The sequence below is a fragment of the Exophiala dermatitidis genome (genome assembly GCF_000230625.1).
Source record: "Exophiala dermatitidis NIH/UT8656 unplaced genomic scaffold supercont1.6, whole genome shotgun sequence".
Lineage (NCBI taxonomy): Eukaryota > Fungi > Ascomycota > Eurotiomycetes > Chaetothyriales > Herpotrichiellaceae > Exophiala > Exophiala dermatitidis.
Window position 1 is genome coordinate 2,546,448 of NW_008751651.1, and position 26,912 is coordinate 2,573,359.

A 26,912-nucleotide genomic window follows, 5' to 3' on the forward strand; every position below is an offset into this window, starting at 1 on the left:
TCATTACTACAACAGTCGTCTACTGCAACAACTGTTTTTTACCATATTTTTGTCTTATCCTCTCTGACCTGACTTCACGGCTTCGCTCCTTGAGGTTGCAAAAGTTGGATATACTATTGTGTTCATTACAATTGTGCAGAACCCACCGGCACTGGTCGCTTTGAATGCATACTACCGAGGCATTGCATTTTTCTTACGACAATCGGTGAACACGCACCCAGAGCACATATCATCTACCATACCGTACTATACTGTCTATACATGATGGCAGCTACGCTGGACTTGTTATAACTGTCTCCCGCGACGAAATCTGAAGCTGAGGTCCCAAATATTCGCATTCGATAATCGCATTGGCTGGCTTGAGGAGTACCTCGCAACCAAGGCCAAGTCGGAGGTGGAAGGGCTAGACGCACGACAACCGAGTCGAGTCGAGCAGAATATACGACAAACATAACAAAGCAGACAGCCATGTCGTCTCTACCAGCAGCGCGGCGGGTGAGCCAAGCTCAATCTCAATCTCGGCCTCGATCCCGGTCTCGATCTCAAGTACGACAAGTACAATCACAACCTCAACCTCAACCACCACCACGGAAACTCTCTCAACCATTCGACATCGACACCTACCTCAACCCATACATCCCCCGCAACCCATTACATCTCTTCCCAACATGGATATCCTACTGGTTCGGCTACCGACGCCCTCTCAAAGCCGGATCAAAACCAAAACCACTCTCAGCACACCGCCACCGATTCCAAACCCTATCAACATGGACATCCGTCTTCATCGGCGCCTTCTGCGGCGTAGCCATCATCGAAAACGTGTTTCTAGCCATGCCCCCACTCTCAGGCCACGCGGTACCCATCATCATTGCATCCTTCGGCGCCGCCGCGATTCTAGAATACAACACGATCGAATCACCCCTCGCCCAGCCGCGGAACTTGGTAGTCGGACATTTTTTATCTGCCGTGGTCGCCGTGGCAATTACAAAGTTGTTTCTGTTGTTACCGACATACCAGCGATTCGATCATCTCAGATGGCTCGCTGGCGCCCTTGCCGTCGGAGCCGCCAGCGTGCTGATGAGTTTTACCAAGACCGTCCATCCCCCCGCTGGAGCTACGGCGTTATTAGCGGCGACGAATGTCGAAATTCAGGAATTGGGTTGGTGGTTGTTGCCTTTGGTTCTGTTGGCGGCTATGCTCATGTTGGCGAGTGCTTTGGTGTTGAATAATGTCGCGGGGAGGAGGTTTCCGATTTATTGGTGGACGCCAGTGGACCTCAAAAAGTTGAGGGTAGAGAGACGGCACGAGCGGGAGCGAGAGCGAGCACATGAGAAGAATGGTGACGGCGGAGAAGTAAAGAAGCAGGGACTCGGAGCTGGAGTTGACAATCTCGATCCGGAGAAAGGTGTCGTTGCGCCAAAGTCTTCGTCGACTTCTTCTTCTTCGACGTCGTTGCAAAAGAATGAGAGTGGTGGCCATGACAGGAATGGTGGCGCCGGGAACGACGAGGACGACCTTCGAAGGACAGAAACTCAAGCGACAATGACCCGCCGCCTCAGTCGGGTTGTGTCTTATTCTTCCGCAAGCAGGGTTCCCCACCGCTTGACTTTTGATTCGGAAGAGGAACTAGAGCGCCAATTGAGTAGTCAGGACGGAGTGGTTACGAGAACGAGGACGAGAACTACTTCGAGATCGCGGCACCCGGGGTCTGAAGAACAGGAACAGGAACAGGAACAACAAGAAGGCGGGGGTGGCGAGACTACGGGACAGCAGCCCGCCGAGGAAGATATCGAGGAAGGCGTCCAAGATGACGACGACGAATCCGCCAGAATCATCATCACCCGATCCCGCATCATCGTGCCCGATTGGCTTGAACTGAATGATTACGAAGATGAGATTTTGCGCATTCTCATGGAGAGGTTGAGGGATGGATGATGATGATGATCATAGTTAGACCATGATTGTGATTTGTGGACCAATTAGTTGTTTGGGTGGTAGCTTCAAGGGATAAATCAAAGGGCTTCTCTGTCGAAATGTGCAAGGCAACTCGAAGGGATGAGGGAAACGCTTCTGCAAGGCGAATGATCCATTGCATATCTTGGCATGGCAGTGAACCGACTACGAGGTTGGCTGTTGTCGTACAGTACTTCACATCCGAGTGACTATGTATGTATCCAGACCTGACCTCATATCGCACCTCCACCACCACAACAACAGCCGTGGCCCCGACCTCTTTTCCTTTTCCTGTTTCGTCCCTTTTCTTCTCTTTCACTCCTTCTTCTTCTCTTGTTTGCTACCAAACAAATCCTTGGCCACCATTCCCCGACAAATCGGATGATAGAAATCCTTATTCTTCTCAAACGTCTCCACGGCCAACTCATAGTCCAGCTTGATCAGGCCGCGGTACAAGGGCCGGACAAACTTCATGCGTCCGACCTCACCCAACAACTTTGTGACAAAGGGCTTGATGGCATCGACTTTGCTGCGCATGGCGATCTGATAGTACCGACTCGAGACCTCGACGTTGCGCGTGTCTTTCAACTCGTACACCTCTCCCAACAGACCGGCGTGAGCGGCCGACAGCCCCTTATTGAACGCCAACACGCGCTCCAGGAACACCACCACCTGGTTGGCGGACCACCCGTCCATATCCGACTTTGACGGACGAAAACTGTCAGTAGCACCGCCTGTGGTAGACTCCGATTCCAACTTCTCCCACTTATCGGCCAGCCGGTACGCGACGTCGACGAGACTGGTGTCAAAGTCCGGTTTCGGAGGCAATCCCGGCTTGTAGAACCAAGCGTCCCAGTCGATAGTATCCAATTTTTTCGATGTGACCTCATCATCCTTGAAGAACTCCAACAAGGTAGTCTTGAAGTCATAGCTGTCGAGCGATTTGCCGCGCCACGTCTCAAAGTAATGTGGGATGAAGCGGTCAAATTGGGGCTTCGAAATGAGTTTCTCGATATAATACAAAAAATTGAAGCCTTTCTCGTAAGGAATACTGGAAAAGGCGTCGTCCGGGTCCTTGCCCTTGAGGTCGATGACCAGCTTGGTGAACTCGTGCTGATCACCAAACTGCTCGACCGAATCCGTCAGGGCCTTCCAGCCGATGATGGCGCTGAAGTCGCGCCACTGGTCGCCGCCATGGACGGCCGCTTGGATCCGTCGCTCCAGATACGTGGTCCAGCCCTCGTTGAGCCAGAAATGCTCCCAGGAGGCATTAGAAACCAAATTGCCAGACCACGAATGTGACAGCTCGTGCGCAATCACGTCCACGTTCTGACGATCCCCGGAAATCACGGTCGGTGTCGCAAACGTGTATACGGGGTTTTCCATGCCGCCGTAAGGGAACGACGGCGGCAAGACAAGAACATTGTATTGGCCCCACACGTACGGAAACACAAGAGATTCAGCGGCTTCCATGTACTTTTCCGTGTCGGCCTCGAGTTCCCAGCGACAGGACTCGAGCTCTTCGGGTCCCGTGGCCACCAGGCTGCGTGGGCCGATTTTGGCCGTTGCTATGTCCCCGCTGGCCAGGGCGAAAAGATACGCGGGGATCGGTACGCATTGGTGGAACTTGTACAGCTGTAAACTGCCGTCCTGGGATGGACTGGTCGGGTTATCTTTGGCGGCGATGCCCGATGCAATCACGGGAAGTGGTGAGCGGATGAAAAAGTCGAATGTGGCCTTGACGTCGGGTGTGTCTTGACATGGAAAGATGGAGCGCGCGTGGATCGCCTGACATTGCGAGAACATGTATGGGTGTTTCTTGTTCGACGTCTGCGCCGGCGTCAGCCATTGTAAGGCCGTGCACAGGGCCGTGGTTTCCAGCTCGATGGCCACTTGGATCGTTTCGTTCAGTTTGGGAGTCTGGTCCAGCTTGATCTTCAATGCACTGCCGTACGGCTCCAGTCGTTTCAGGAGTTCCCACTGTACGGGCTCGTCATTAGCCTTGACCGAGTGGATTTGCACGTGACTCGAGTCCAGAAGAATCTCGTCGCTCTCGCCGTCCGTGATTGCTTCCAGCTTGTGCACCACATTGCCCTTCAGCTTCTGTTGCTCGAACAGTATATCTAATGATGTCGTCGTGTGCACCGTTCGCCAGTTGTTGTAGTTTGCCAGCGTGTTGGGGTCCCGTGGTGTGTTGATGAGTCCGACAGCAGGAGTAGAAGTGGCCATGGTGCGTAGAGTACCAATGCCGATGCTGAATTGGTGATGACGGTGACTGTGCGATATGACGGGACGAACAGTCACAACTTGAAGTGTCTGAAACAAACTTCTGCGGAAAGCGGTCCTTGTGCTTGACACAGCGGTCCACGCTTGACCTGGTATCATGCGTCGTTTGACCCGTAACCACACACAGCGCCTCGCAGCTGTTTACCTCACCTTGACCTTTGTGAAAGCGGTAGATGTGGGTCGAGCGGTCCAAGAAACCACCGGCAACAACTTGAACACTGCAGTCAAATCACAGACTTCGCAGAGAGCTCGACTTCGAGGCAAGAGGGAGGTGTTAGGCAGCGAATAATCGCTGCTTGAAACAAGATCCTGAATTTAGGTGAACATGAAGCTGAAGACTCTCCTTGATGAAGCATTCAGGTTGCTGATGCTCTGCTCCATTCTCGATGCTGACCACGGTATCTTGATATCTTGGCATCATATCTCGGAGCTGGAGTTACATTTCGCCGGGCACACTTTACAACCCAGGAACATCGATGCCCCGAAGCCGAAACATCACAACTATCACGAGAGAACCTACCTGTAGTTTTTCATTAGGACTTTCAGTTCTGCCACTTATCAACACCCACAGCTCGTGCAAATGGTACTGTAGTAATGTTTGGTTATACTACTGTCCTGCCCAAACTTCCCACCGTGTCTATCATAGCGGTTGAAATTCCGCACTACATCACCGCATACAGTGGAAACTGTTAGAAACCGCTCCCTGCGCCGCTCTCCATCGGTGCGTCCCACTGCCACTGCAGACTCCAAGCACGGGGCTGTCATCGCCAAAAAGGGTCGAAAGTCCAGACAAGTCTCTTCCAAGCCCCAGCCTCCTCACCTCCAACTGCTGGTCCACTACTGGATGGGAGAGAAGGGTGAACAGTGAGAACAGATCCGGAGATGTGGAGACGGGAACGGTTCCGTGTCCAAGGCTCAGGCTGGAATCTCCCGTGGTGCAGTGTAACAGCCTGCCAAACTGCATTGGTAGAGGATAAGAGATCATTCCTCATTTCTTCACATGCAAAAAGGTACGCAGAGCAAATGGTTGGTTCGCAGAGTACCTTCCAATCAGGGCGGAAGACGGTGTGGACAATATGGCTCATCCATGCCCGCTATGGTGCAACTACCTGGGCCCTCTACCACATAACCTGCGTTGGTCTGATTGTATTCGTTCAATGCCCCTGATCTTCCGCCTCATCGTCAGGCACACCGCCTTTGTATGGGAAGCGCTGGTAGTGATGACATGGCTTTGCTGCCAAACTAACTTGGCTTGATGCCGGAAACAGTTCTCATCCCAGCCAGTCCAAGTCGTTGAGAACTTGGAGCATCTTACAAGTTAGAGAATCAAGGCAGAGCAGCAGCATCATTACTTATGATCTTCTGAATTGGTACTGTAGCACTGATTACAAGAGACATGATTTTGTCCAAGAAGCCATCGTGACAAGCAAGCGGGAAATCAAATCACCGCCGCAATGTCTGAATTAATGATGCAAGTTGGTAAGTTGTGGTACCAGCACAGCCAATCTGGCGGTTCCTGGCTACGCTGTATAGCAAAGTTGTTGTTTTGTTCTTGTGAGCGTTCACTCAGTCCAGCATCTCACTGTATCCCATTTCACCCTTTTTCAGCCCTCAACATCGTGACCCAACCGATCAGCCCAATCACCTCCGCGTCTGTACATTCGTCCGCCTACTCGGCCTTGCTTCTCTCGCTGGCGCCCTTGATAAATCTGCTCAAGTCGCCGACGGGGAGATTGAGAGGGAAGTCGACCGCGGCCAGGAGTTGCACGAAGAAGAGATACCATCCCAGGAGCGATATGACAAAGGTTAGTCCACCTGCCGCATGTTGATAGGTCATGTTAACCACACCCTCGCCAAGAGAGAAGAAGAAGGCAGCGAGGCAGCCGAAGGCCGGGACCAGCAACAGGAAGATCAAGACGAAGACAATGTTGGTTCGCAATGCCACAATCATGTAGACAAAGCAGAGCACCCCCATGTAGACCTGGAAATAGGCGAATGTGGCGGCGAAGACCGGATCCGTCGAACCCGCGGACGGGTTGTCTGGGGTGTATGCGGCGGAAGCATTGAAGTAAGGAGTCAAGGTGGCTCCAAAGGACAGCCAGAAGGCGCCAAAAGACCCAAACACCACGAAGGGGAAAGTATTGCCCAAGATAAACTCGAGGAAACCGCCCAGGAGCATGAGAAGACCGCCGAAGAAATAGAAGACACCACTGTACAAGCCGTCAGTCTCCAAGACCCGGTTCCATAGTATCGCAACTTACACTTCGGCGGCACCCAGCCCACCAGCACCGCGCCATCCCAGAAGGACATTCGAAAGGGGAGTGAGAGATAGCAGAAAGCCGACCAAGGCCCTGTATAATGAGTTAGTAAGGGAGTCAATAGCATCATTCCTGAGTCTCGCCTTACAGAGGAGTCGGGTTACCAAAGGTCGATCGGATGTTGTTCGAAACCCGGTTCTTGGGCGACAAATAGATCTTCTCAAAGAGTTCCGGGGTGATCGAAATGCTTCCTGCCGTTCGAATCCGCCTCAAGGCACTCTCGCTGTCGTGATGATCATGGTGGAGGTCGTATTTGCCATTGACAGAGTCGCTGCCGGCGTGGTCTTTCTCGACATCAGGGACGTTGGCCATTTTTGAAACTCGCTAATACGTTCGAAAAGAGGTATGGCAGTTCTATAGACCAAGTACTGATACGAGGGTAAGGTGCCAAGGTGGGATGAAACGAGGTTCAAGTAAAGGTGAGAAGTGAAGAGGTGAGAGGTTGGGATGACAGGGACAAAGGGAACTTGAACCGCAACGGACGAGAGATCCAAACAAAAATCTCGGCCGTGACTACTCACCTGGGAGAAGATACACATAATATAGGGCAGGTGCTGTTCGCGTCACTGGCCATCGACCACGGCAAGATCGACTGATTCTCCTCTCGTCGAGTCGAGCTCTCGGTGGAGAGGAGACCCCCTATACCCGCTGAGCCGAGTGCCCAAACAAACAAAGGGCTTGTTGGGGCCTGCCAATGATGCGACCGGGCACCTCCCTACTAGCCCCAGGCAGTCTTGACAGACGGAATCCATGGGCCCGGTCGTTGGCGCTGGCTCAGTTGCGGCTGTAGTATTTCCGCATCAGTGGTCACCTCGGCTCCCATTCTAGTCAAAGCTCCAAAATAGCATGTCGCGACACTGCTGCTGTCGACCAATGATACGTCCATGACAACAAGCTCCAGCCTCCGGTCTAGCGAGCGAGCTTGAAGCAGACACTTCTAACTTCGCTGCGGGGAAATGCTGGGGTAGAAACCTTGCCGGCGTGGAAAGACGACAAACATTTTGACAAGTGAGCCCTCGACAAACTGAGGGACACCGTCAACTCGCAGATCCCCTGAGCCACCACTTTCGACAGTACGCCCGTGGATGGGTAAGGAGAACCGACTACCTTGGGTCGATCAAGTCACTATTGATTGAGGTGAAGCACGGTAGAGTGAGTACAGGTGGTGTTTCAGCCCACTCAACACCGGGCCAGTCTGGGTTGAATGGAACTAGGGGGCAAGCACTGGCATACGCAAGCCATCACAGCCAGTTGTCACTGTCGCCGTCTCGGGATGGCTATATTTGCGGGGTCGGTCCAACCCCAGTCGACTTAATTCGATCTCGGGACTTGAATCTTCACTATTGCTCAGGCCAATGCCCGCCGTTTGGGCTCTTCAAGTTCCGATCGACGATTTATGCAACCACTAGAGCGTCCGTGACGGACGAAATAATAGATTGCTTTGTTGCACCTCTCGTCGACAGCCATGGCCGCCTCATGACTCTGCAGTCCTGGGACCGGGGTGCGAGCCTTGTGCACAGACACCATAACTGTTCCGACATTGGCTTTATGGAGCTTTTCCTCATTGGCGTAGAAGCAATCTCAGAGAGGGGGATAGAGCCCAGGTCTTTTTCATGAAGTGGAGAATGGACTGGCAGCGATGAAGCGAGGACTCCAGTGCTAGTAGCAGGTGCCAGGCGAATGAGACGGTTCCTGGCCTGCCCGTCGTCATGGGGAAAACGGCGTGATACACTAGGCTCGTTAGTCCGGAGGCCCCAGTCATTTGGTGCCCCGGTCGGAGGAAGCTTGATGGGGTCCCCAGGAACCGAGGTGCCGTCGGTCCCAGGACTCGGAAAAGTATGGGGAGAGCTGGGGGAGCTGGGGAGCAGATCTCGTCGACGCAAAGGAAGGCAGGTGATTTTGCGGATGGTATTGACTCTCATGAGAACAGGAGATGCAGACAATCAGTCCATCTCAACAATCATGGATGTTCGCCAGAGCACGATGACCGGACAGATGGGGCAGAACGTACAAGTTCCGTTAGTCCAGCACGAACTTCCACTAGCAGTAGGAGTTGGGAGGGAAACAGAATTTTTCAGACCTGTATCAATCACGTGACACGGATCCACATCACCCAACGCCCATCGTCCGGCCAATCCATCTCCAAGCACATGCGATCCATCCAAATAACGGCAGAATGCTAGCAGGACTACCTTACAACTAGTGTACAACTTTGTATTTGCGTAATTCCGCCCTGCCATGGTGAGATGGTACCACTGTAAAGTGAAAAGAATGGATCTCGCAACAACGCCCATCAGAATCCCCACAGCCAAGGTCTTGGAGACTCACGCCAGGCTGAGGGCATCATGCGATATGCCTATGGGTTCGTGCCATATTGTGCAATTTTGCACAAACCTCACACTGGGAGGCTGCACGACGAGACACCCCTGACTCGATGTCCCGTGACCTCGCCGTTGCGCTTTCTCCAAGTGGGATGGATTATCAGGTCCGTCGTTAACCCAATACTTGGGATCTCATGGACGATATCGGGACATGTACAGTATATGGTTAGAAAGCCGGCCCTATATTGCGACAGGAGATGGTAAAACCCCGACAGAAGTATCAAGAGAAAGCAAGACTGGGGCAGGGTCCAGCGCCCGGTTGCTGGCTGCATCGGACCGGCACTGGATCATTGCCGGTTCCAAGGTGTCTGGTTCCTAGTCAATGCTTGTGAACTTCGTTCATTTCCGTCTGCTCTGTAGGATCAGAGTCAACTCAATTGGAAAATGCACGTCTCGCCAATAGGTCGAAAATCTCCGTCATCGAGTAAGTGGCGATCGGTCGAAGACTGGGCGAGGAAACCAAACCCACAAGCTGCCGAATCTCTCAAACATATCAAAATGCTCCTGAATTACAGCTAAGGGCTGCCGTTGTATGTATGTACAATTTTGATGAGTTCTCTGGTGTGCTTTTCCCCTTCAACCATGGCAGGACACCATGGCCGAGACCAGAATGCAGGGGTATCAATTCAGACCAACGCCGAATCTATTGGTGGCACCCACTCTCTTCGAGTATATTCAAGGCCTAGTCGTTTGACGAGCTTTCAATCCATCCTGTCCTTGCTCCTCATTCAACTCTCCGCCGCCAGTTTGGTCAGATATGCTTCGAGGTCGAAGTTCTTGTCGTTCGGATCCGTTACGACTAGCCCCAAGTGTCAGTTTGTTCTGGCATCTCAAAAATGCTTGCTGGCTGCTCAACACGTACTGTCGCCGCCGGACGTCTTAGATTGAGGAGGAAGAGTCTTCTTGGCCCACTCCTTCTTTGCTTTCTCTATTAATTCGAGCTTATGTTGGTATTCGGCTTGCGCGTGAGCTTCTGCGTTCCGGGCGTAAATCGTTCTCTGGTGGTAAAAGCCGTAGAAGACGCCTGCAACGAGGGCAGAGTACCGGAGCACCTGTGGGAGATCAGCCCACGATCCACAAGAGGTCGCGATGAGACTGGTCGCAGTGTGTTCTTACATTGACTCCTTGGGAGGTGGACATGGTGAGAAAACAGCACGCACGATGGCGGAACTCGGGATTTAACAGGAAATTCGTAGTCCACGACCTGCAGTTGTGAGTGTCCTGTTGCCGCCCGAACGTAAAAGTTGCCGTGTGCAGTGGTGGTGGGAATGTGGTCTCAATGAAAGCTGTAGTTGTGAATCTGAGAACAATTCGATTCGTGCTTTTCCGGAAGCTCATCCTGCGCCCAACAGAGATGACACGTGACTTCGCGAATCCACTCCCAACCCGAGGCGCGACTCCGAGTCTCTCTGCCTCTTCGTGTCAATTGAATCCCAGTATCCTGTTTGCGTTACCGCCTGCGTGATTCGTCGACAGAGGCACCATGTCGTCGTCGCGGAAAGAGGAACTTCTCGCCAAAAAGGCGCGACTAGCGGAACTGAAACGACAACGAGAACTCCGTCAAGAGCAGTATGCTTCTACCAGGCGAAGCATTGGAGAGGTCGGCCATTAAACAATTATCTTCTCTACAAAATTATACTGACGGTATGGAAGGTTCCGTCACCCAGCAAAACAGCAGAGGAGCGGAGATCTGAAATCGACAGCCTCGTTTCCAGTTTGATCGATTCGCGCAAGGAGTCGACCGCTACACCCAGTCGCAGAGAAAGCCGGCCCAGTTCTGTGCATGGCACGGGCACTGGACAGACCACGCCTCAAAATGACGTCGAACCGGCATCAAGAAGACCGATGCAGTCTACCTCGACGCAGACCGAGCCTACAGACGCCACGTTCCCCATCTACGAAGACGCGGCCGTGGGTGAACGTGCCCCGCCGAAAAAGGAGTATATCACGTATTCCAAGGGCGTTCAGACCGAGCCTTACACGGAAGATACCGTCCAGGCACGAGAAGACTCCGACGAGGATGAGCTGTCGCAGCGCTCGCGGAAGCGTCTGAGCAAGCGCGATCAAGAGAAGGACGAGGAGATCCGACAGGCCCTGCGTCGTGAGATAGAGGAAGAAATAAAGGCGACATTTAATCAGGGATCCACGAGCCAGAGCACATCACAACAGCGGTTCCCCTTGCGGAACCTTACAAACAACGAACTCAATGCGGTTGTCTCGTCCCCGGATTTCGTCGCATTTGTGGAGCGTTCTTCGAAAGTCATTGAGCGTGCATTGGACATGGATGATGAGTATGACCTGCTGGCAGATTATACCCGAACTTCGACGTTGGATGATGATGATGAAGATGACACCAATAATCCCTATTCACGAACCGGCAAGAAGGCCCATTCATTACGCGAGTCTCTGCAGTTGTTTTCAGACCGATATACACGTCGTCGGATAGTCTCGGACATTCAGTTCTCACCGCACTTCAACGAGCTGCTCCTCTCCTCTTACACCAAAAATCCGTCCGCGCCCCATGAACCAGCTGGCCTGGTACTTCTCTGGAACACGCACGCGCCCTCTCGGCCAGAATATACCTTTACAGCCTCCTCGGATGTTCTCTCGGCACGGTTCTCACCATTCCACCCGAATCTGGTGATTGGTGGTTGCTACTCCGGCCAAGTCTGTCTCTGGGACACGAGAGTGTCCGGCCGGACGGGTCAGCCAGTCCAGAAGACGCCTCAATCGGGATCACACCTTGGTCACACCCATCCTGTCTACAGCATCAACGTCGTCGGCACGCCCAACGCCCACAACATCTTGACCGCGTCGATGGACGGCGTGGTTTGTTCTTGGTCGGTCGATATGCTGACACAAGCGCAAGAATACCTCATTCTGCATACTCCTCCGCCCGCAAAGACGGACGACCTCGCACCCACCAGCATGAGCTTTCCAGCTGCCGACCCGACCTTTTTCGTCGTGGGGACAGAGGAAGGTAGCATCTACGCCTGCCATCGGTACGACCGGGCAGGGGCCCAAGCAGGAGTGGACAACCGTATTGCATATCGAGGTCACACGGCTCCAGTCATGAGCACTCAATTCCATCCCGCCAGAGGTCCGGTAGACATGGGTGATCTTCTCCTGAGTTCCAGCTCCGATTGGTCCGTGAAGCTGTGGCGCATCAAGCCGTCCGCCGCGGCTGGTACGGTTGCTGCGATCACTTCTGCGGCGACCACTCCGGGACCTTCTGTTGAAGGGCCAATCCTCAATCTCGGACGGGAAGATTTGGTGTATGATGCAAAATGGGCGCCTCACAAGCCTTCTGTTTTCGGTTATGTCACGGGTGCCGGAGATCTGGAAGTGTTTGACCTCACCTATGATCTCGAAGTGCCTATCGTGAAGGCTAGTCCGACAAGAGGCAAAAATGGAACAGTCCCGTTCAAGGGGCTCAACAAACTGGCTTGGGAAGAGAGACGGGGCAGTCACATCGCGGTTGGTGGGCTGGATGGGGTTGTCACCGTCTTTGATGTCGGAAAGGGACTGCAATGCGGAAATGGTGAATGGAGTTCGGATGACTGGTTGAACATGAAGAGATTGGTCAGTAAGCTCGGAGGTGGCAAGTCGTAGCGGGAAGTCCAATCTGCCGTGCGGCTTTTGAGGCACGAGGTCGGATGAATCCCAGTCTTGAATTGGCGTGTGTTTTTTGCTCGCATTGGACAGATGATACCCTCTCAGCGTGTCGTATCTTTGTAGCGTTCGACGGTTGAACGAATCAGGGAATATTGAAAAAGGCGTTTGCAGACGATAAAAGTCATCTTCGAACGCCCTTTTATAAAGCATTTGAACCGCCGCCACATTCGAACAGACTGCTGCTGGATTATAGTTTCGATTTTGCGACGACGCCCAAGTCTGATTTAAGAGGCGCCAGATCCACATAGACCGCATTGTCGCCCAGCAGAACTTCCTGACAATCATCGTCCGGCACGCCATTGACAAACTGAGACACCAGAAAATCAACTCTCTTCTGACCGAGCACGACCATCGGCGCATGCCAAGTGCCCGGCGCATAAGTGACGGCTTGATCGCCGCGGGCCACAAAGGCCCTGATGCGCGAGAGGTCCGGAGGATTGGAGATTTGAACCGTTTGGTTTGTGTTTGTGTCTGTTCTCGTCGCTGCCGCTTTGCGGTCGACAAGCGAAGGCGCGACAATGACCAAGAACACCGTCGACTTGTCGTCCGCGGCTAACCCGACCGGACTGAATGTTTGAGTTGTAAAGGGGTGTCGTTCGAGGATGGAGACGTGGAACCTTGGCCCTGTCGGTCTCGCTGCTGCTGCTTCGACGTCCATCCCGACGCCGCTGATGTTTCGTGGAAAACAGGAGAACATGCTCATCTGGGGGGTTTCTGGGTGTGAATGTGAATTTGAGGCTGGGTATGCATTGATGAATTGAGAGATGGGCGACGTTTTAAGCGCCGAGTTCTGGTTGGCGTAGACGGGTAGCGGTTGGTAGGGTGCGTGCTGTGGAAGGGGGATGGAGGATGGGACTTTGTTGAGAGACGGTGGTAGGGGGGAGCATATTGCTGTTCCGAATGGGGTGAATGATGAGGGTGTCAAGGGCTCGAGAGTGATGGTAGAGGATGGTGCCGAGGAAGAAGAAGATGATGGTGGGGAGAGGGTCGGAGGTGCCATGGCGAAGAGCGTTCTTTGGACGACTGCCGGTAGTCGTTTTGATTCTTTCAAGCCTGACGATCTGAGGCTGTAGAGGTACTCTTGGTGTATTTGTGTCGGTCCTTGAGTACGTGGATGAGGCTGAATATATATGTGATATGTACGTTGCAACCCCACAATCTGTATCTTGAGGAGTTGCTCTCCACGTCGGACGGCGTCTGCTGGTGAACTGGTTTCCTGCTCACAGCAATGGAGCTGAACGAGCCTCGGTATTGTCAAGCTCCTAGTACTATGCTTCGAGGTGTATAGAAAGAGTATTTGCTTACGAGGGAAGGTATGAGGCTCAAGATCCCGTCTATGTCATCTCACTGCTCGCATCGCTTATCGTGGACATCGTTTGGATTAGCGGTTTAGCTCGCTTGGCTTCCGCCGCCTAAGAATTACGGTTAAAACAGGCCAGGCAGGTTTAACGGCCTGTGCTCTTCCTATACTAGTAGGCTACGCCAGATGCCATATCAACGAGTCCAAGCTGTCCTCGAACTGCAACGCTGGCAATCAAATCCGAATCTCATTGCTTGCCACCGGATTGTACAACGTTGTACGATTTCCGATATGAAAATCAGATCCGGTATCCGTTCATGACCCACATGGACCCTTCGGCATCCTCTATTCGGCAACCTGGCCGCCATGTCTTGATAATGGACATGTTCAATGACATGGCTAGCGCGGCGAGAGAGGGTTCTCAATCATGACTCTAACTTTTTGCAGGATGTGTTCTCAAATTGTATATACGCTGCTTACCAGTGCCTGGCCAGGCTCTGGGTTCAATGCGGATGACCCTCCTTTTCAAACATGGAGACGTACCTTCAATACCGCCGTATCGGGCATTCCCTACGGAAACAACTTGAGTCTGGCGCCGAAGATGCGCGCCAACTTCCATGCCTGACGCGCCAGAAGACCCGTGTTGTGGGAGGACGACAGGTACTGGTGGTAGATTTCGACGGACCGGAGGATGACCTCAACCCGCGGAACTGGTCTTTTACGAGACGATTTTGCGCCACATTGATCATTTCGAGCATCGCGTTCATGGTCGGCGCGGCTGCTCCCATCGACAGTGCGGTGCTTCCCCAGGCTGCCGCAGATCTTGGAGTCAGCGAGGTTGTGGAAACGTTGGCTGTTGGCGTGTTCTTGGTCGGCTTCGGTTTCGGTGCGTTGATATGTGGACCATTCAGCGAAGTCCTAGGGAGGAGTATGACCTACATGGTCAGCCTGGCGCTGATGTGTGTTTTTCTGATGGCATCGGCTCTTGCTCCCAACATTGGGGCTCAACTCGTTTTCCGGTTTATTGCAGGCTTCTCTGGTGCGTCGCCTCTGGTGTGCGCCGGAGGGTCGATCTCGGACATGTTCACGCCGCTGGAAAAGACGTACATCTTCCCCATCTTCGCCATTGGCGGGTTTGGCGGACCAGCCCTCGGCCCGGTCATGGCGGCCTGGATTCCCGAGTCGCCATACCTCCATACCTGGCGGTGGACAGAATGGGTGGCGCTGCTTACGGCAGGGGTCGTTTTCTTCTTGACCTTTTTGTTTCAACCAGAGACCTACCCACCGGTCTTATTGAGTTGGAAGGCAGCGCACTTGCGCAAGATCACCGGCGACGACCGGTACTATGCCGAACACGAGCTCGAGCGAATCCCGTTGCTGATGCGTCTGAGGCTCGCCCTCCCTCGACCGTTCCTCATGGCCTTCTATGAACCGGTCATCATGCTAACCACGCTCTACATGTCCGTCTTGTATATTATTCTGTTTACTTTCTTCGACGGATACGAGTACATCTTCACCCGCACCTACTGCATCTCCCAGGGATTGACAAACACGATCTTCGTTGGCATCTTTGTGGGCGTCTGCCTCGGCGGCCTGTGGATACCTTGGGTGTACAAGAAGACCGTGCAGGCGCAACGCCAGGCTGAGGCCGACGGCCTAAAGCAATTCGATCCCGAAGTGCGACTGTGGTTCGCCATGCTCGGCGGTGCTCCCGCCATCCCGATCTCGTTGTTCTGGATGGCCTGGACGGCCTATCCGACCGTGTCCATCTGGTCTCCGATCCTGGCCTCCGTGCTGTTTGGCTATGGAGTCATTATGATCTTCATCTCCTCCTATATGTACATCATCGATAGCTATGAAGTCTATGCCGCCAGTGCGCTGACCTTTCTCACTCTTATTCGGTATTGCTTTGCTGGAGGATTCACCGTCGTGGGCATTCCATTCTACCGAAATGTGGGGCATCATTGGACGGTCACCATCTTGGCTTGTCTGAGCCTCCTGTTGACCCCGATACCATATGTGTTTTACAAATACGGCCATATCATCCGGAAGAAAAGTCGATTTGCCGTGAATCGCTCTGTCGAAGATATGGAGAAATCCGTCGTGCCTGACTCCTCGGGGTCGTCTTCATTGACGATACCTATTGAGAAGGACGATATGAGCAGAGATGAGGGCCGTGCAGTGGTCCAACAGTGACGGATGTTGTAACATACAGTTGGACTCGGATGGAAACCCGAACCACCTGGATTTCATGTTCAGACCGGCCGAACAGTGAGGCGACAGGAGATAGAGAGAGCCTTGCTCGTGAGCCCAAAGGACAATACTGGAGCTAGACATTGCGGATATCGCAGGAGTAACGAGATATGATCTACAATGTTGTATGTAGGACGAGGATCTCATTCCGAATTCCTAACCTCAAGTTCCTCGGCGTTGCAAATCTGTCCGACATCAAATTATTTTCAACTCAGAAGCACTTCTACAATATATTGCTTTCCTCATCCTTATCTACGAGACTTTGTAAAGGGAGCACTGGTGGTCGAAATCTACTGCTTGATGCAGTGATGCTACACCTGCTGAGTAATGGCTTAGTCAGACATCATCGTCACACTGCCTGTGCGTCTCTCACTCCTCGCGCCCTGACACACGATCCGCTGTCCCGCCCCTCTATTTGGTCCAACCGTGCAACCAGCGGGACTGTACGCTGCGATACTATCTTGCTCGATCCGTCGAGAGAGACACAGTACTAAGAGTCGAGGCCCGACTCATCTATCAACCCGAGCGAGGCCGTTCAGCACGGCTTGCATCCCTCCAATATGGCGTACGTACCCGGCCTCACGCTTCCCGCCTCTGTCTTCGAGAACGCCCCGGTCTCAATCCTCCTTCCACTGGGGCTCGGCCTGGGGGCTGGCCTTGTGTCTCAACCGGGGAAAGCGAAACCCAAAAAGTTCTCGGATTCGGCGGCCAAAGAGCGAGGGAAGTTCAGGAGCACGCGGGAACAATATGTTGCACTCAAGCAGCCGCCGTTCAGACCACCTCCCTGGGTCTTTGCGCCAGCTTGGACTACTTTGTACTTGACCATGGGCTATGCTGCCCACCGGGCATGGACGATCGGCATGGCCAGCCTCAGCCCAGCGGTTGTGGAACATGCAAGAAGAGGCGCCACTTTGTACACCTTGCAGCTGGGCCTGAATATCATTTGGATGCCTTTGTTCTTTGGCCTGGGCAGGCCCATCGAGGCCATGCTAGACATTACCGCCCTTACGGGAACAGTGGGCTATCTGACTTATGTCTGGAGCAAGGTTGATAAGACGGCCGCCTATCTCATGGCTCCATATCTGGCTTGGTTGGGCTTTGCGACATATCTGACTGCGGGAACTGGTTATCTGAACGGTTGGACCATTAAGTCTCCGGAACAAACTGCAGATGAGAGTGAGGGAAAGAGTGAATAAATCAAGGATTAACCATGAGCGGGTTTCATCACCTTTACCAGCTCTACGTTTCCCAGCTCGACATTTCTGGTCATTGCGGGCTGCTATACCTTACATTGGAATTCTATCAGGCCTGGTTGACAGATGGCTAGATCAACAGTGGCGCTCTCACTAAACCTTTAACAACTTTCATGCGACTTGTTTTCGGCCATCTTCCCTTCAACGACTGGCGGCTGCTCTAGTGTCATTACGTTCGATCTTTTATTCAACCTACTGACAACACCGATTAGGATGGTCAACAACTCGGGCGTAGCCAGACCACTGCAAGGAGTTAAGTCCAGGTCTGGTGCCCGAACTGTGGCTTGTTTTGGATATCCGATCCATTGGTCGGGTCGGTCATTCAGCATGCAGGATCGCTGCTATTGTCGACGAATCATCGTGTACCGCCGAATCACCGTAAGGCCTTTTGGGTTCTCGACCTGACGAGTGTCCGGCTGAACGTCTTTCTGCCTCGTATCTGCCAGCCGTCTTATACTCACCTACCTACTACCTAGGTCCTTTCAGCCAGCCTTTTCAGCCTTCATTCTACAATGCCAATGGCAGTCCCCGCGTGACGGCGGCCACATCGGCTTGAAAGCTTCGCCTAGCCAAGTCATCACAAGGTACAGCCTATAACGTCCAAATCTACTACACCTTTGACCGCGTGTGACTACCTTCCCAGGGTTCACCACCGACCTGGTGCATATAGATGAAGTGGGCGACATGTTAGCGGAGCGTCACCTTCGTTGGGCTGAACATGCCTACCAGGATGTTTCTATCAGCCCCGGTGTGTCGGTACAGGCCTCTTACACCTGCGATGCCCATTGTCGCACTCTTGTGCAGCTGGAATATAAATCTGTTTGAATTTGCTGCCCTGCTCCACAGCCAGTGCAACGTTCCCTCAACAAAGAACTTCCGTGTATAGGACATCAATCCAATATGGAAACGTCTCAGCAAGATCCTGTGGCAACTGTCCCCCACGACGGTGCATCAACCAGTCCTCGACCTCGTCCGACCTCTTGGGGCTCCCAGAAGTCACGGCCCGGCTCCATGGCAAGTCTGGGTCTGTCGAGCCTCCATTCGCCGTCATCTCCTCTACTTGGTGACAAGTTTGAGAGCATGTTTCGACCCATTTCCGGCTCACACAGGCTGAGCAAGATCCCTGATGTCGAGGTTGCGGCCACGGCTGCGAGTGACGATGACACGCCTCCCTCCGCAGCAAACGAGAAACCTCAACGCTACTCCCAATGTATCGAGAGCTTTCCTGCAGAACCTGAGAAACTTTCGGCTCTACCTCCCAATTTTTGGTATTTCCTCCTCGACATTGTCTTGACCGCCCTGCCTCTGGTGTTTATCGTCTACGGTGTGCTGGCTGCATGTCTGCATGGGCGGCCGACTGCATCCTTCTACTTTGGCGACGATGGCTACAACTGGTCAGGTGAATTGTACGGCCCGGCAATGCTCATCGTGCAGAACTACATCCCCACATTCTTCCCCATGGCATTCGGTGTGACTGTTGCGCGGCTGATCCAAGCATTCGCTCTGTGGCGGGCTCAGACCGGGACTCATCTCGGTTTCATCGAACAACTGATGGGAAGCACCTCTTTGGGCGGCACCGTCGCATCTTTGTGGGGCCTTTCCATCATCAATTGGGTCGGGGTGGTTCTTCTGGCCATTTGGGCACTGGGCCCTGTAGGATCTCAGGCCGGTCTCAGGATCATCAGCGCCAACGGCACCTATGTCGACACCACCACGGTCAACTACATGAACACCAGCGCCATTCCTACAGGACTGCAAACGGAGAACGACGAACTCCAATTCTATACGTATGCCGTCAACGCCATCTACAGCACACTGATCCTTACGCCGGGGGCCATGGCGGGGCCTCAGGACCCCTGGAGCAACGTCAAAATCCCGTCGCTCGAATGGCTCGAGCGCAACAATGGTTGTGACGCGGGCGGTTGGTGCTCCCGTGCTCTGCTCGACAAGAATACGTTGAACAACACTTTGGTTACTGCCGGGACGTGGACCTCACTCAGTGGTCTGCCGGTTGTCGGCGGCGAATATGGCGTGGGATTCCAAAACTTCACCCTGTCGGCCAGTTATTGGGTGCTCAACTGTAGCTCTTTGGACTACATCGATCGCGCGGAGCGGTTCAACTCGTCGATCCCTGGCAGAGGTAGCTACGACACGGACAATTCGTCTTCGATCTGGGACAGCGGCAATGCAGATCATCCCAGCACGTTTTTTATCGACACCACGACACCTTTAGCAGGCGTTGGACTGGCCGAAGGGGATGCTCGTTCTGGCGGGTCAGGATCAGGATCAGACATCTCACCGCGGACCATCCTATTTGGATCGCGAGCTCCCAACAACGGGACGTCAATGGCAACATGCACGGCCGCCATGTCATATGTGCTAGCCGAAGTGAACTGCAACTTCACCGCGCCGCTCTGGAACATTGACAAAACGGCATCTGGACGCACGTCCGCTGGAGCGTGCTACGTCGATCGAGTGCGTCGAGACCCAGCACACGTCGAGTTGGACCCATACACACCCCTCGACGCGACGTACCGGATCGCACAGCGATTTTTTGGGCAGTGGCCCCTGGCGACAGGGACGATTCCCTCCGGCACATCATCCCCGACCGAACGGTTCATCAATGATATCAGCTCCGAGTCTGCGTCAGGCAGTACCAATTCCATCCTCGTGGCCACGGACTGGCTGGGGTTCAACAGTTCCGACCACGACAACGACGGCGGCACGTCGTACGTCAACGTGGCCGACATGGACCTGCGCACATTCACCGAGCGGTTCTCGCTCCTGTTCAATACGTACTGGCACTCGTTTTGCAATTTACAGGCCATGACGCAGTCGGAAATCGGACTCGGCTTCGGATCCATGTTTCCCCCCAACGTCATGTTTCGATCTGTCGATGCCCAAATGTCCATTGCGGGCCAGCACTTTGTCGTCAATTTCGCCTGGCTGGCTGTATACTTGGTTTGCTGTCTGGTGGCCCTTGTGGCGGGAGTCCTCGCCCTGGTCTTGCAGTATCGCACCCTCGTGCCTGATGTTCTGGGTACGGTCAGTATGTTGGTGAAAGAGAATCCGTATACTCCTGTCCCGGAAGGTGGGTCTGCTCTTGATGGTCATGAATATTCCCGCAAGGTTATGAATATGCCGGTCATGTTGTGTGATGTCAAACCTGGTGAACCGGTCGGACATATTGCTCTGACTAGTTTGGATCTGGCGGAGGGAGATGGGAATGGGAATAATATTGCGCCTGTGAGAAAGGATCGGTTGTACCAGTGAGTGAATGACTGATTGATCAGGTGAAACAGACAGAGAAAGTCGTTTTTTGACGGGGTTACGATGACATGATTTTTTGTTATACAGATATATCTTTAATCGAGGTGGGGACGATGGTGCTGCGGATGTCCTTAAAGCAGAGGGAAGCGGACGGAACGGGACGGGACGGTCGAGCGGCAAAATGCTGTAACTAACTTCCTTAAACAACAAACGTTCCCCTTAATTATTTGATGACGAGATAGATGTTCTCGATCACAACTTGTAAGCAATTATTACATAGGAGTACGATGGTCTTACAAGACCATCTCGGCTGCCCGAAGCTAGTGTTGTAGGAGTGAGTATAGCTGCAGTGAGGGGATTCAACAAGTTCTTCTGAAGCAGCGCCGCATGTATAGGTAACAAAATACCTATTACCTTTAACCTGGCCATTCCGATGCCCAACTTGGTCATCAAAAGTTCAATCTTCAAATGTCAAGCTGCCTTGTCTTGCTTTAGAGCCGCAACGAGAGCACAGATCCCTTCGTACCGCCCCACACCAACCGATCTTCCCCTCCGCGGTGTTGCAGTGCTCGCACTTGGTGGCCTTGGGCTTGTCTTTTGGCCGACTCACTCGTTGCCTGCTGGGCTTTAACTGGTCCAGCGGTTTCCACTGCTTATCGTGCCTCCTCCAGTAGTCCCAGCACGACCGGCAATACAGAACTCCATCTACGGATATTCTGGCATTTGGCGTGAGGGCCTTGCTGCAGTGTCCATGTCCTGGTGCTTCGAGAGGTGGCAGGCCACGTCGTTCGCGCTCGGCCGCCATTCTTTTCCTGATTTCGGCGTCGTTCTCCTTCAGACAAACCGTGCACAGCACGGTTGTAATGGCCCACACCACGCCAGCCTCCTTTCTGCGGAGGACGCCTGACAGTATTGGCACTGAGAGCGGTCGACATCCTCGTCCTTGGGAGTGAGCAGGGTCAAAGTATACCTGCCCTTTTGACCTCTTCCCACTGGGCGATGCGTTCTGGCGGTGGCAGTGTTCCCTTCTCGAACTGAAAATGGTAACACAGTACAGCCGGCATAGAAATTGTTCCAGCGGGGTGTCGGTTCGGCTTGTGCAGAAAACCACCAGGGGTGGAAGACTTTCTGAGCCTTGATCCGCATGCTATGGCCAGGCGAGGAGACTGAGTCTCTGGTGTGGCCTTGCAGTGGGCACAGACTTTTGGCCGGTAATCCTTGCCAACGAACGCCCTGCAACAGAGGCAGGGCAGGGCTCTGTTCAACTTGACAAGGTACCAACCAGGGCTGATCGTACCTGGTCTACAAACTCACCAGTACATGGTGGATTGTAGGGGTTGATCTCCGTGTTGGCATTACTGTCGATGAGGATCATCAGAACTGATTCACCATAGAATGACCATATCTGATGCAGATTGTCCTCGAACATCATCAACAACCGGAAATGGGGTACCTAACCCTTCCCCGAAGCACTCGGTAGTGCTTTGGCAGGGTTTCCTCGACAGCCACGCCACGGCATTCCTCTGGATAACGCGGTCGTGCTGGTTCCTTCGTCCGCGCACATCGACGGAGCTACCGACATAATCGGCGTCTTCACCGGTTTCCACATTATTGCCGAAAATTGCCATAACATCCCCGTCGTCTCCTTGTGCTGATTTGTGATCAGCGGAGCGTAGTTGCGCAACAACGGTGAGTCCGGCTTTTTCCCACCGAGGAGCCACTGGACGACGGGCGGAGTTGCCGCTACTAACCGCTCGACAACCAATGCAGGCGACAAAACACGGCCGGGGCGTACAGCCAGAAGCGAAAATGGAACAAATCTTTCGTCTTGGCGGTACGCTCCTGAGCGACAAGTTTGCCATATGGGTTGATCTCGTCGGTACGCTTCTGAGCGACAAGTTTGCCATATGGGTTGATCTCGTCGGTTGTCATCTCAACAATCAACCACCAGTACGTTGCGTTGCGTCAAATACAACAGGCGGCGGGATCCAGGGGCAACGCAGGCAGCGGAGAGTAGTATTGTTCAGGAACGAAGGATGGCTGAATCATCCCCTCCAAATCGGACTTTTCATCGTCTGACTCTTCATCAGGGTAAAGGCTGGAAGAAACCTTGGATTCTGGGAGTATTGAGAGTCCCAAAGTCGCCATTTTAGCAAGTTCCTTTGCCGTCTTCCCCAGCTCTCCATCATCGATGAAGGTGGCATCTGCTCGGAACAACTGAGGCGTCATGGCTTCTGAAGCCATGTTTGCCAGCATCGATTGTTCGATCCACTTTCCGGGCTTGTCCCACACCACTTGTTTCTCGAACTCCTCTAGTGCGTCAGTAAGACCGATGTGCCCCTGGCATTTGGCCTTCGTGAAACTGATAAGGCAGTGCCAAAAAAAGGTTGCCTTGGCCCGGTCGGTTCTCGTTCCGAAATTCTAGTTGAGGTTTTTGGGCAAGGTCGGACCAGTAAACGAATTCGTCGCCGCTGATCCGAACGGCAGTCTGGCGGTCACAAGCGAGGGAGCGGTCGATGGGAAAAAGTCGATATTCTGTCGGCTCTGGAAGGGTGCCCCCATCTGCAGATGTCGATGTCGATGCCTCGGCCATTGGTACGATGGTGATCTGGCCCTTATAAAAAGCCTGTCCAAGGTTGTGATGCATCATAATGAAGTTCCGAGGGGAATTCAGCATGGCCTGGGAATTAAGTTCGCCGAAGGAGTGTTGGGTGGTGCCGTGCGCTGTATTCGCTGGGATGATGTGAGCGGCCACCACTGCGCTCCGATCATAGTATTTTTTGGTGACGCATCACCATAATAGATCAGCATCTTCAGCGGTGTCGTAGGTACCATCAGCGGCTTCCACAGTGTCGTAGAATGGCGCTCCATAGTACGGAATCCCATTCTCCCGCAACGCAGCTCCTCGTATTCCGGCGGTGTCGATTCCCGCCGCGCCCAGACATTGGGCCGCCGTGTCAGGCGAAAAGAGCATTGAAATGGTCGACAACGAAGCACCATCCGAAACAGCATTCAAGTTTCCTATCCGCCACGTCTCCACATGCTCCATGAATTTCATGTGTGCAGTGTAATTGTCACGAAGCATGTCCAGCTCGTCGATCCCGAATTCGATGAAAATATGCGAAGGAAATTCTGAGTTGGCTTTCCGTTTTGTGCCTGTGACAAATCATTAGACATCTTCGTGGAAAGAAAAGAAGAATCCGCAACTGACCTGCCCTGATTCTCTCTCTTACTTCCAGTCTGACGTCGGCGGTCCGTTGTCGGTCCATTGTGGCTCGGGTTTCCCGAATCGCCTGCAGTGTGTTGTTCAGTTCGATGGCTTCCTGGGCCAACATGTGATGCAGTGCTGAGATTTTCCTCAAGTAACTTTCAATCTGTGCAATGCGATGTGGTGCATCGTACTGGAAGCATTCTGCCGCCTGACCATTGAGGTGCTTATTTTCTGTGTCTCAGTCATGCTCTTGGCCACCGTGTCAGTCTGCAAACCATCCGCGGTGTATGTCTTCTCAATCTCTTTGCTGTCTGTGCCGTGATCCTTCTTGAAAATCCCCTGCGCAGTGCCGGTGTTCTCTGGCTTCTTCGTTCTGTGCAGCTCGGCTACCGCCCGGGGCAACGCATTATAGCGGATGTTGAGATTGATTTGTGACATTGCTGCGCATCAAGGATGGAGGAGAATGGATCGGATGGGCGTACGCTTCAAAAGGACTGGAAATTCAAGCACTTCATTGTGCATGGAAATCCTGAAGCTGTGGTCGACCCCCTTGCTCTTTGCTTGATAACGGGGTCCGCGTGGCAAGTATCCAAGAGCAGCCGCCACTCTCCCTTCAGGGAGTGCGCCCTCGTTAATGCAGCAGTGCCTAGGCACTGTGGCTAAGGGGGCAACCTGGCGCTGCTGGAGAAGCATAACTTGCTCTGATGAAGAGTGGAAGACCGAAAGTTGAGGCACAAGAGAACAATGTTCTGTTGGAGAGTGGAAGGGCAAAAGGGCGAGGGAAATAAGGACTTATATACCCTGGACGTGAGTCATACGCAGGATCGAAGCTTGAATGTCGCAAGCCAGAACTTGAAGCTGGCGGGATCCACTCTGGCACTGGTACCGGAACTGCAGTGAGTGTTGCAGTTTCAAGTTGATCTTCACTGGCAGGTGACGACTGCAGACGGGATCACGGCGCGTACCACTCACTGCAATACTTGGAACTTGAAGTGCTGCTGAACAGGCAGACGCGTTCGAAGGCTTAACGCGTCCCCTTCAAGGTTTCTCGTCCGTCGAGATGCGCGGTACATCACGCGTCCCATCATTTTCCTGCCAGCGGGTGCCCATCATCCAACTCTGTGTTGAGCCATGCTTGGGCTCAGACATTTGATTGCTCAACCACAAATGTTCTGCCAGAGCCTGGCAAGTTTCTCAAAGTAGATCCAATTTTGAGTTTTGCAACCCTTCACGCGAACGCTCCCACAATCGCCATCAGCAAGCCACCCAGACCGACGGCAGCACAAGCCTCCAATCTGCGGCGACCGTGAAGAACCTCATAACTTCTCTCGCTTAGAAAATCCTCTGCAATCAGCTGCACAAGGCCTGCGAATAGTAAAAGGCCACTACTGATGGCATTCGTGATGCCCACCATCAACAAGCCCGCCTCAGAGGCAGGATCGTACAGCTCATTCATCAAGATCCCAATGGCCTGTCCGATAGGCGTGGTGGCTCCGTAAGCCAGCGCCATAAGCCAGGGCTTGGGGCTGTTGGCGTCGAAAAGCTTCGGAATGAGCGCTGCAATGCGGGATCCCAATGCGAACCCTTCAAAGGTTTGGTGGAAACAAATTGCCACCAACAACACCACAAACTCGGTGCCCGTCGCGACAGAAACAGCCATTCCGATAAAGATGCTGTGGAAAAGGATGCCGGCTTCCAGGAGAAGACACTGCAGGAACAGTCTCTTGGGGTTTTCGTCATGATGGCTATGGTGATTTTCATGCTGTGATATTTTCCGCCTGTGTGGATGATTGAGCGTGGCAGATTGTTCCGCCATAGGATCCAACCCGTCAAGATCATCGTCGCCTCCTGAATCCGACTCGCTTGACGTGGACATCCGGGGCTTCGGCGTCCCGTCCGCATACGGGGTGAGAGGAGTGGCTAGATGATTCAACGCAATGTGACCGTTGCCTTGGGCTTCTCGATGACTCGGTTCTGGCAATCCATCCCACTCGCTGCTGTGGCTGTGACCTGCTCCTTTGGACGCAAAAAACATTTCAATCGACACCACCACAAAGACCGAAACCATGGCAATGAACCCCGGCATCGGCCGATATCGTTTGCTCCAGAAGTCCGGCAGACATGGATTCGTCATGGAGATGAAGGCGGTGGGTAACAGATGGATAAACGCCGTGGCTATCAGGACGCCGGTGCCGAAATGTCGAGACAGGAACAGAAATCGGTGAGGGATGGGGAGATCAGGGAACCGGTGGGCGATGATTGGGAATGAGCATGCTATCAAGTCAGGTTAATCATGGTCAACCACAACTTGAACCTATATGTGTAGCCTACCTAGTGTGCTCAGCACGAGAATGAGGAACAGGGCAAACACATGGATGCCCGTGTTGTAGGAGCCTTGCTTCCCTGGTGTACCACATGTTGGCTTCTCCTGTCGGCGCAAGAGTTCTGCATGCAGCAGTTCGAGCGGGAGCCGCGTTACATCGTAGTCTGTTACTGATTTGTTAGCACTGCTGAGAACAGCCTGAAGCCGGTGTGGACAACTGACCTCCGTGAGACATCACGACCGCTGTGTTTGTCTTGCTGAACCTGCGTCCATATACTCGGACTCAAGTTCTGTTGGCCAGTTACAAAAAAAGGAATCAAAGCATGAGACGCGTGCGGCGCAGTGCAGTGCATCTTGCAGTGCCGGACGTTTCGGGGATTCTCACTGCCAGTGACAATTTCCATGCTCTCCGAATCGTCCGCTTAGTCAGTGACAGAACTGGCCAGGAAGAAGTGTCGGGGAGAATGTATTGCGATGAGTGACAATGGGTCAAACACGCATGAAACCGCAACACCTCTGTCACTTTTCTTGTCAAATGTGAATTGGCATACCACAGTAACAGTGGAAAGGACTTCGATCAAGCATCGTCAAGAGGTCGCAGATCCGCTTAGAACCGCGTTCCATGTGTACCTGTGAACTCCAAAAGGCAACATGTGTACTGCCAACAGCCGACGCATCAACCCAGCCTA

The 26,912-nt window shown here is 53.2% G+C and overlaps 12 protein-coding genes across 12 annotated transcripts; 5 read left to right on the forward strand and 7 right to left on the reverse strand.

The window, feature by feature from the left end:
- Positions 1-468: 468 nt before the first annotated feature.
- HMPREF1120_07730 (uncharacterized protein) lies at positions 469-1,935 on the forward strand (the record flags this gene model as incomplete). Its single annotated transcript, XM_009161960.1, has 1 exon — positions 469-1,935. The coding sequence occupies one exon, from the start codon at positions 469-471 to the stop codon at positions 1,933-1,935; it is 1,467 nt and encodes a 488-aa protein (XP_009160208.1).
- Positions 1,936-2,060: 125 nt separating this feature from the next.
- Positions 2,061-4,608, reverse strand: HMPREF1120_07731 (leukotriene-A4 hydrolase). The gene has a single exon (XM_009161961.1). It carries the CDS (start codon positions 4,336-4,338, stop codon positions 2,269-2,271), a length of 2,070 nt encoding a protein of 689 aa, XP_009160209.1. The 5' UTR covers positions 4,339-4,608; the 3' UTR covers positions 2,061-2,268.
- Positions 4,609-5,569: 961 nt separating this feature from the next.
- Positions 5,570-8,580, reverse strand: HMPREF1120_07732 (uncharacterized protein). The gene is made up of 3 exons (XM_009161962.1): positions 6,646-8,580; positions 6,501-6,590; positions 5,570-6,449 (listed from the first exon to the last, which is right to left on the reverse strand). The coding sequence occupies exons 1-3, from the start codon at positions 6,867-6,869 to the stop codon at positions 5,909-5,911; spliced, it is 855 nt and encodes a 284-aa protein (XP_009160210.1). The 5' UTR covers positions 6,870-8,580; the 3' UTR covers positions 5,570-5,908.
- A 148-nt stretch (positions 8,581-8,728) lies between these two features.
- On the reverse strand, positions 8,729-10,633 carry HMPREF1120_07733 (uncharacterized protein). Its single transcript, XM_009161963.1, has 3 exons — positions 10,055-10,633; positions 9,801-9,990; positions 8,729-9,737 (listed from the first exon to the last, which is right to left on the reverse strand). Exons 1-3 carry the CDS (start codon positions 10,274-10,276, stop codon positions 9,667-9,669), a joined length of 483 nt encoding a protein of 160 aa, XP_009160211.1. The 5' UTR covers positions 10,277-10,633; the 3' UTR covers positions 8,729-9,666.
- HMPREF1120_07734 (dynein intermediate chain, cytosolic) lies at positions 10,422-12,550 on the forward strand (the record flags this gene model as incomplete). The annotated part of the gene is made up of 2 exons (XM_009161964.1): positions 10,422-10,538; positions 10,592-12,550. The coding sequence occupies 2 exons, from the start codon at positions 10,422-10,424 to the stop codon at positions 12,548-12,550; spliced, it is 2,076 nt and encodes a 691-aa protein (XP_009160212.1).
- Positions 12,551-12,800: 250 nt separating this feature from the next.
- On the reverse strand, positions 12,801-13,613 carry HMPREF1120_07735 (ureidoglycolate hydrolase; the record flags this gene model as incomplete). The annotated part of the gene is made up of 1 exon (XM_009161965.1): positions 12,801-13,613. The coding sequence occupies one exon, from the start codon at positions 13,611-13,613 to the stop codon at positions 12,801-12,803; it is 813 nt and encodes a 270-aa protein (XP_009160213.1).
- Positions 13,614-14,444: 831 nt separating this feature from the next.
- On the forward strand, positions 14,445-16,109 carry HMPREF1120_07736 (MFS transporter, DHA1 family, multidrug resistance protein; the record flags this gene model as incomplete). Its single annotated transcript, XM_009161966.1, has 1 exon — positions 14,445-16,109. One exon carries the CDS (start codon positions 14,445-14,447, stop codon positions 16,107-16,109), a length of 1,665 nt encoding a protein of 554 aa, XP_009160214.1.
- A 617-nt stretch (positions 16,110-16,726) lies between these two features.
- HMPREF1120_07737 (benzodiazapine receptor) lies at positions 16,727-17,362 on the forward strand (the record flags this gene model as incomplete). Its single annotated transcript, XM_009161967.1, has 1 exon — positions 16,727-17,362. One exon carries the CDS (start codon positions 16,727-16,729, stop codon positions 17,360-17,362), a length of 636 nt encoding a protein of 211 aa, XP_009160215.1.
- Positions 17,363-18,319: 957 nt separating this feature from the next.
- Positions 18,320-20,692, forward strand: HMPREF1120_07738 (uncharacterized protein; the record flags this gene model as incomplete). Its single annotated transcript, XM_009161968.1, has 1 exon — positions 18,320-20,692. One exon carries the CDS (start codon positions 18,320-18,322, stop codon positions 20,690-20,692), a length of 2,373 nt encoding a protein of 790 aa, XP_009160216.1.
- Positions 20,693-22,435: 1,743 nt separating this feature from the next.
- Positions 22,436-22,621, reverse strand: HMPREF1120_07739 (uncharacterized protein; the record flags this gene model as incomplete). Its single annotated transcript, XM_009161969.1, has 1 exon — positions 22,436-22,621. The coding sequence occupies one exon, from the start codon at positions 22,619-22,621 to the stop codon at positions 22,436-22,438; it is 186 nt and encodes a 61-aa protein (XP_009160217.1).
- Positions 22,622-22,654: 33 nt separating this feature from the next.
- HMPREF1120_07740 (uncharacterized protein) lies at positions 22,655-24,338 on the reverse strand (the record flags this gene model as incomplete). Its single annotated transcript, XM_009161970.1, has 5 exons — positions 22,655-23,051; positions 23,140-23,422; positions 23,522-23,845; positions 23,901-24,131; positions 24,176-24,338. The coding sequence occupies 5 exons, from the start codon at positions 24,336-24,338 to the stop codon at positions 22,655-22,657; spliced, it is 1,398 nt and encodes a 465-aa protein (XP_009160218.1).
- Positions 24,339-25,128: 790 nt separating this feature from the next.
- Positions 25,129-26,458, reverse strand: HMPREF1120_07741 (uncharacterized protein; the record flags this gene model as incomplete). The annotated part of the gene is made up of 3 exons (XM_009161971.1): positions 25,129-26,174; positions 26,232-26,387; positions 26,446-26,458. The coding sequence occupies 3 exons, from the start codon at positions 26,456-26,458 to the stop codon at positions 25,129-25,131; spliced, it is 1,215 nt and encodes a 404-aa protein (XP_009160219.1).
- Between the last annotated feature and the right edge of the window lie 454 nt (positions 26,459-26,912).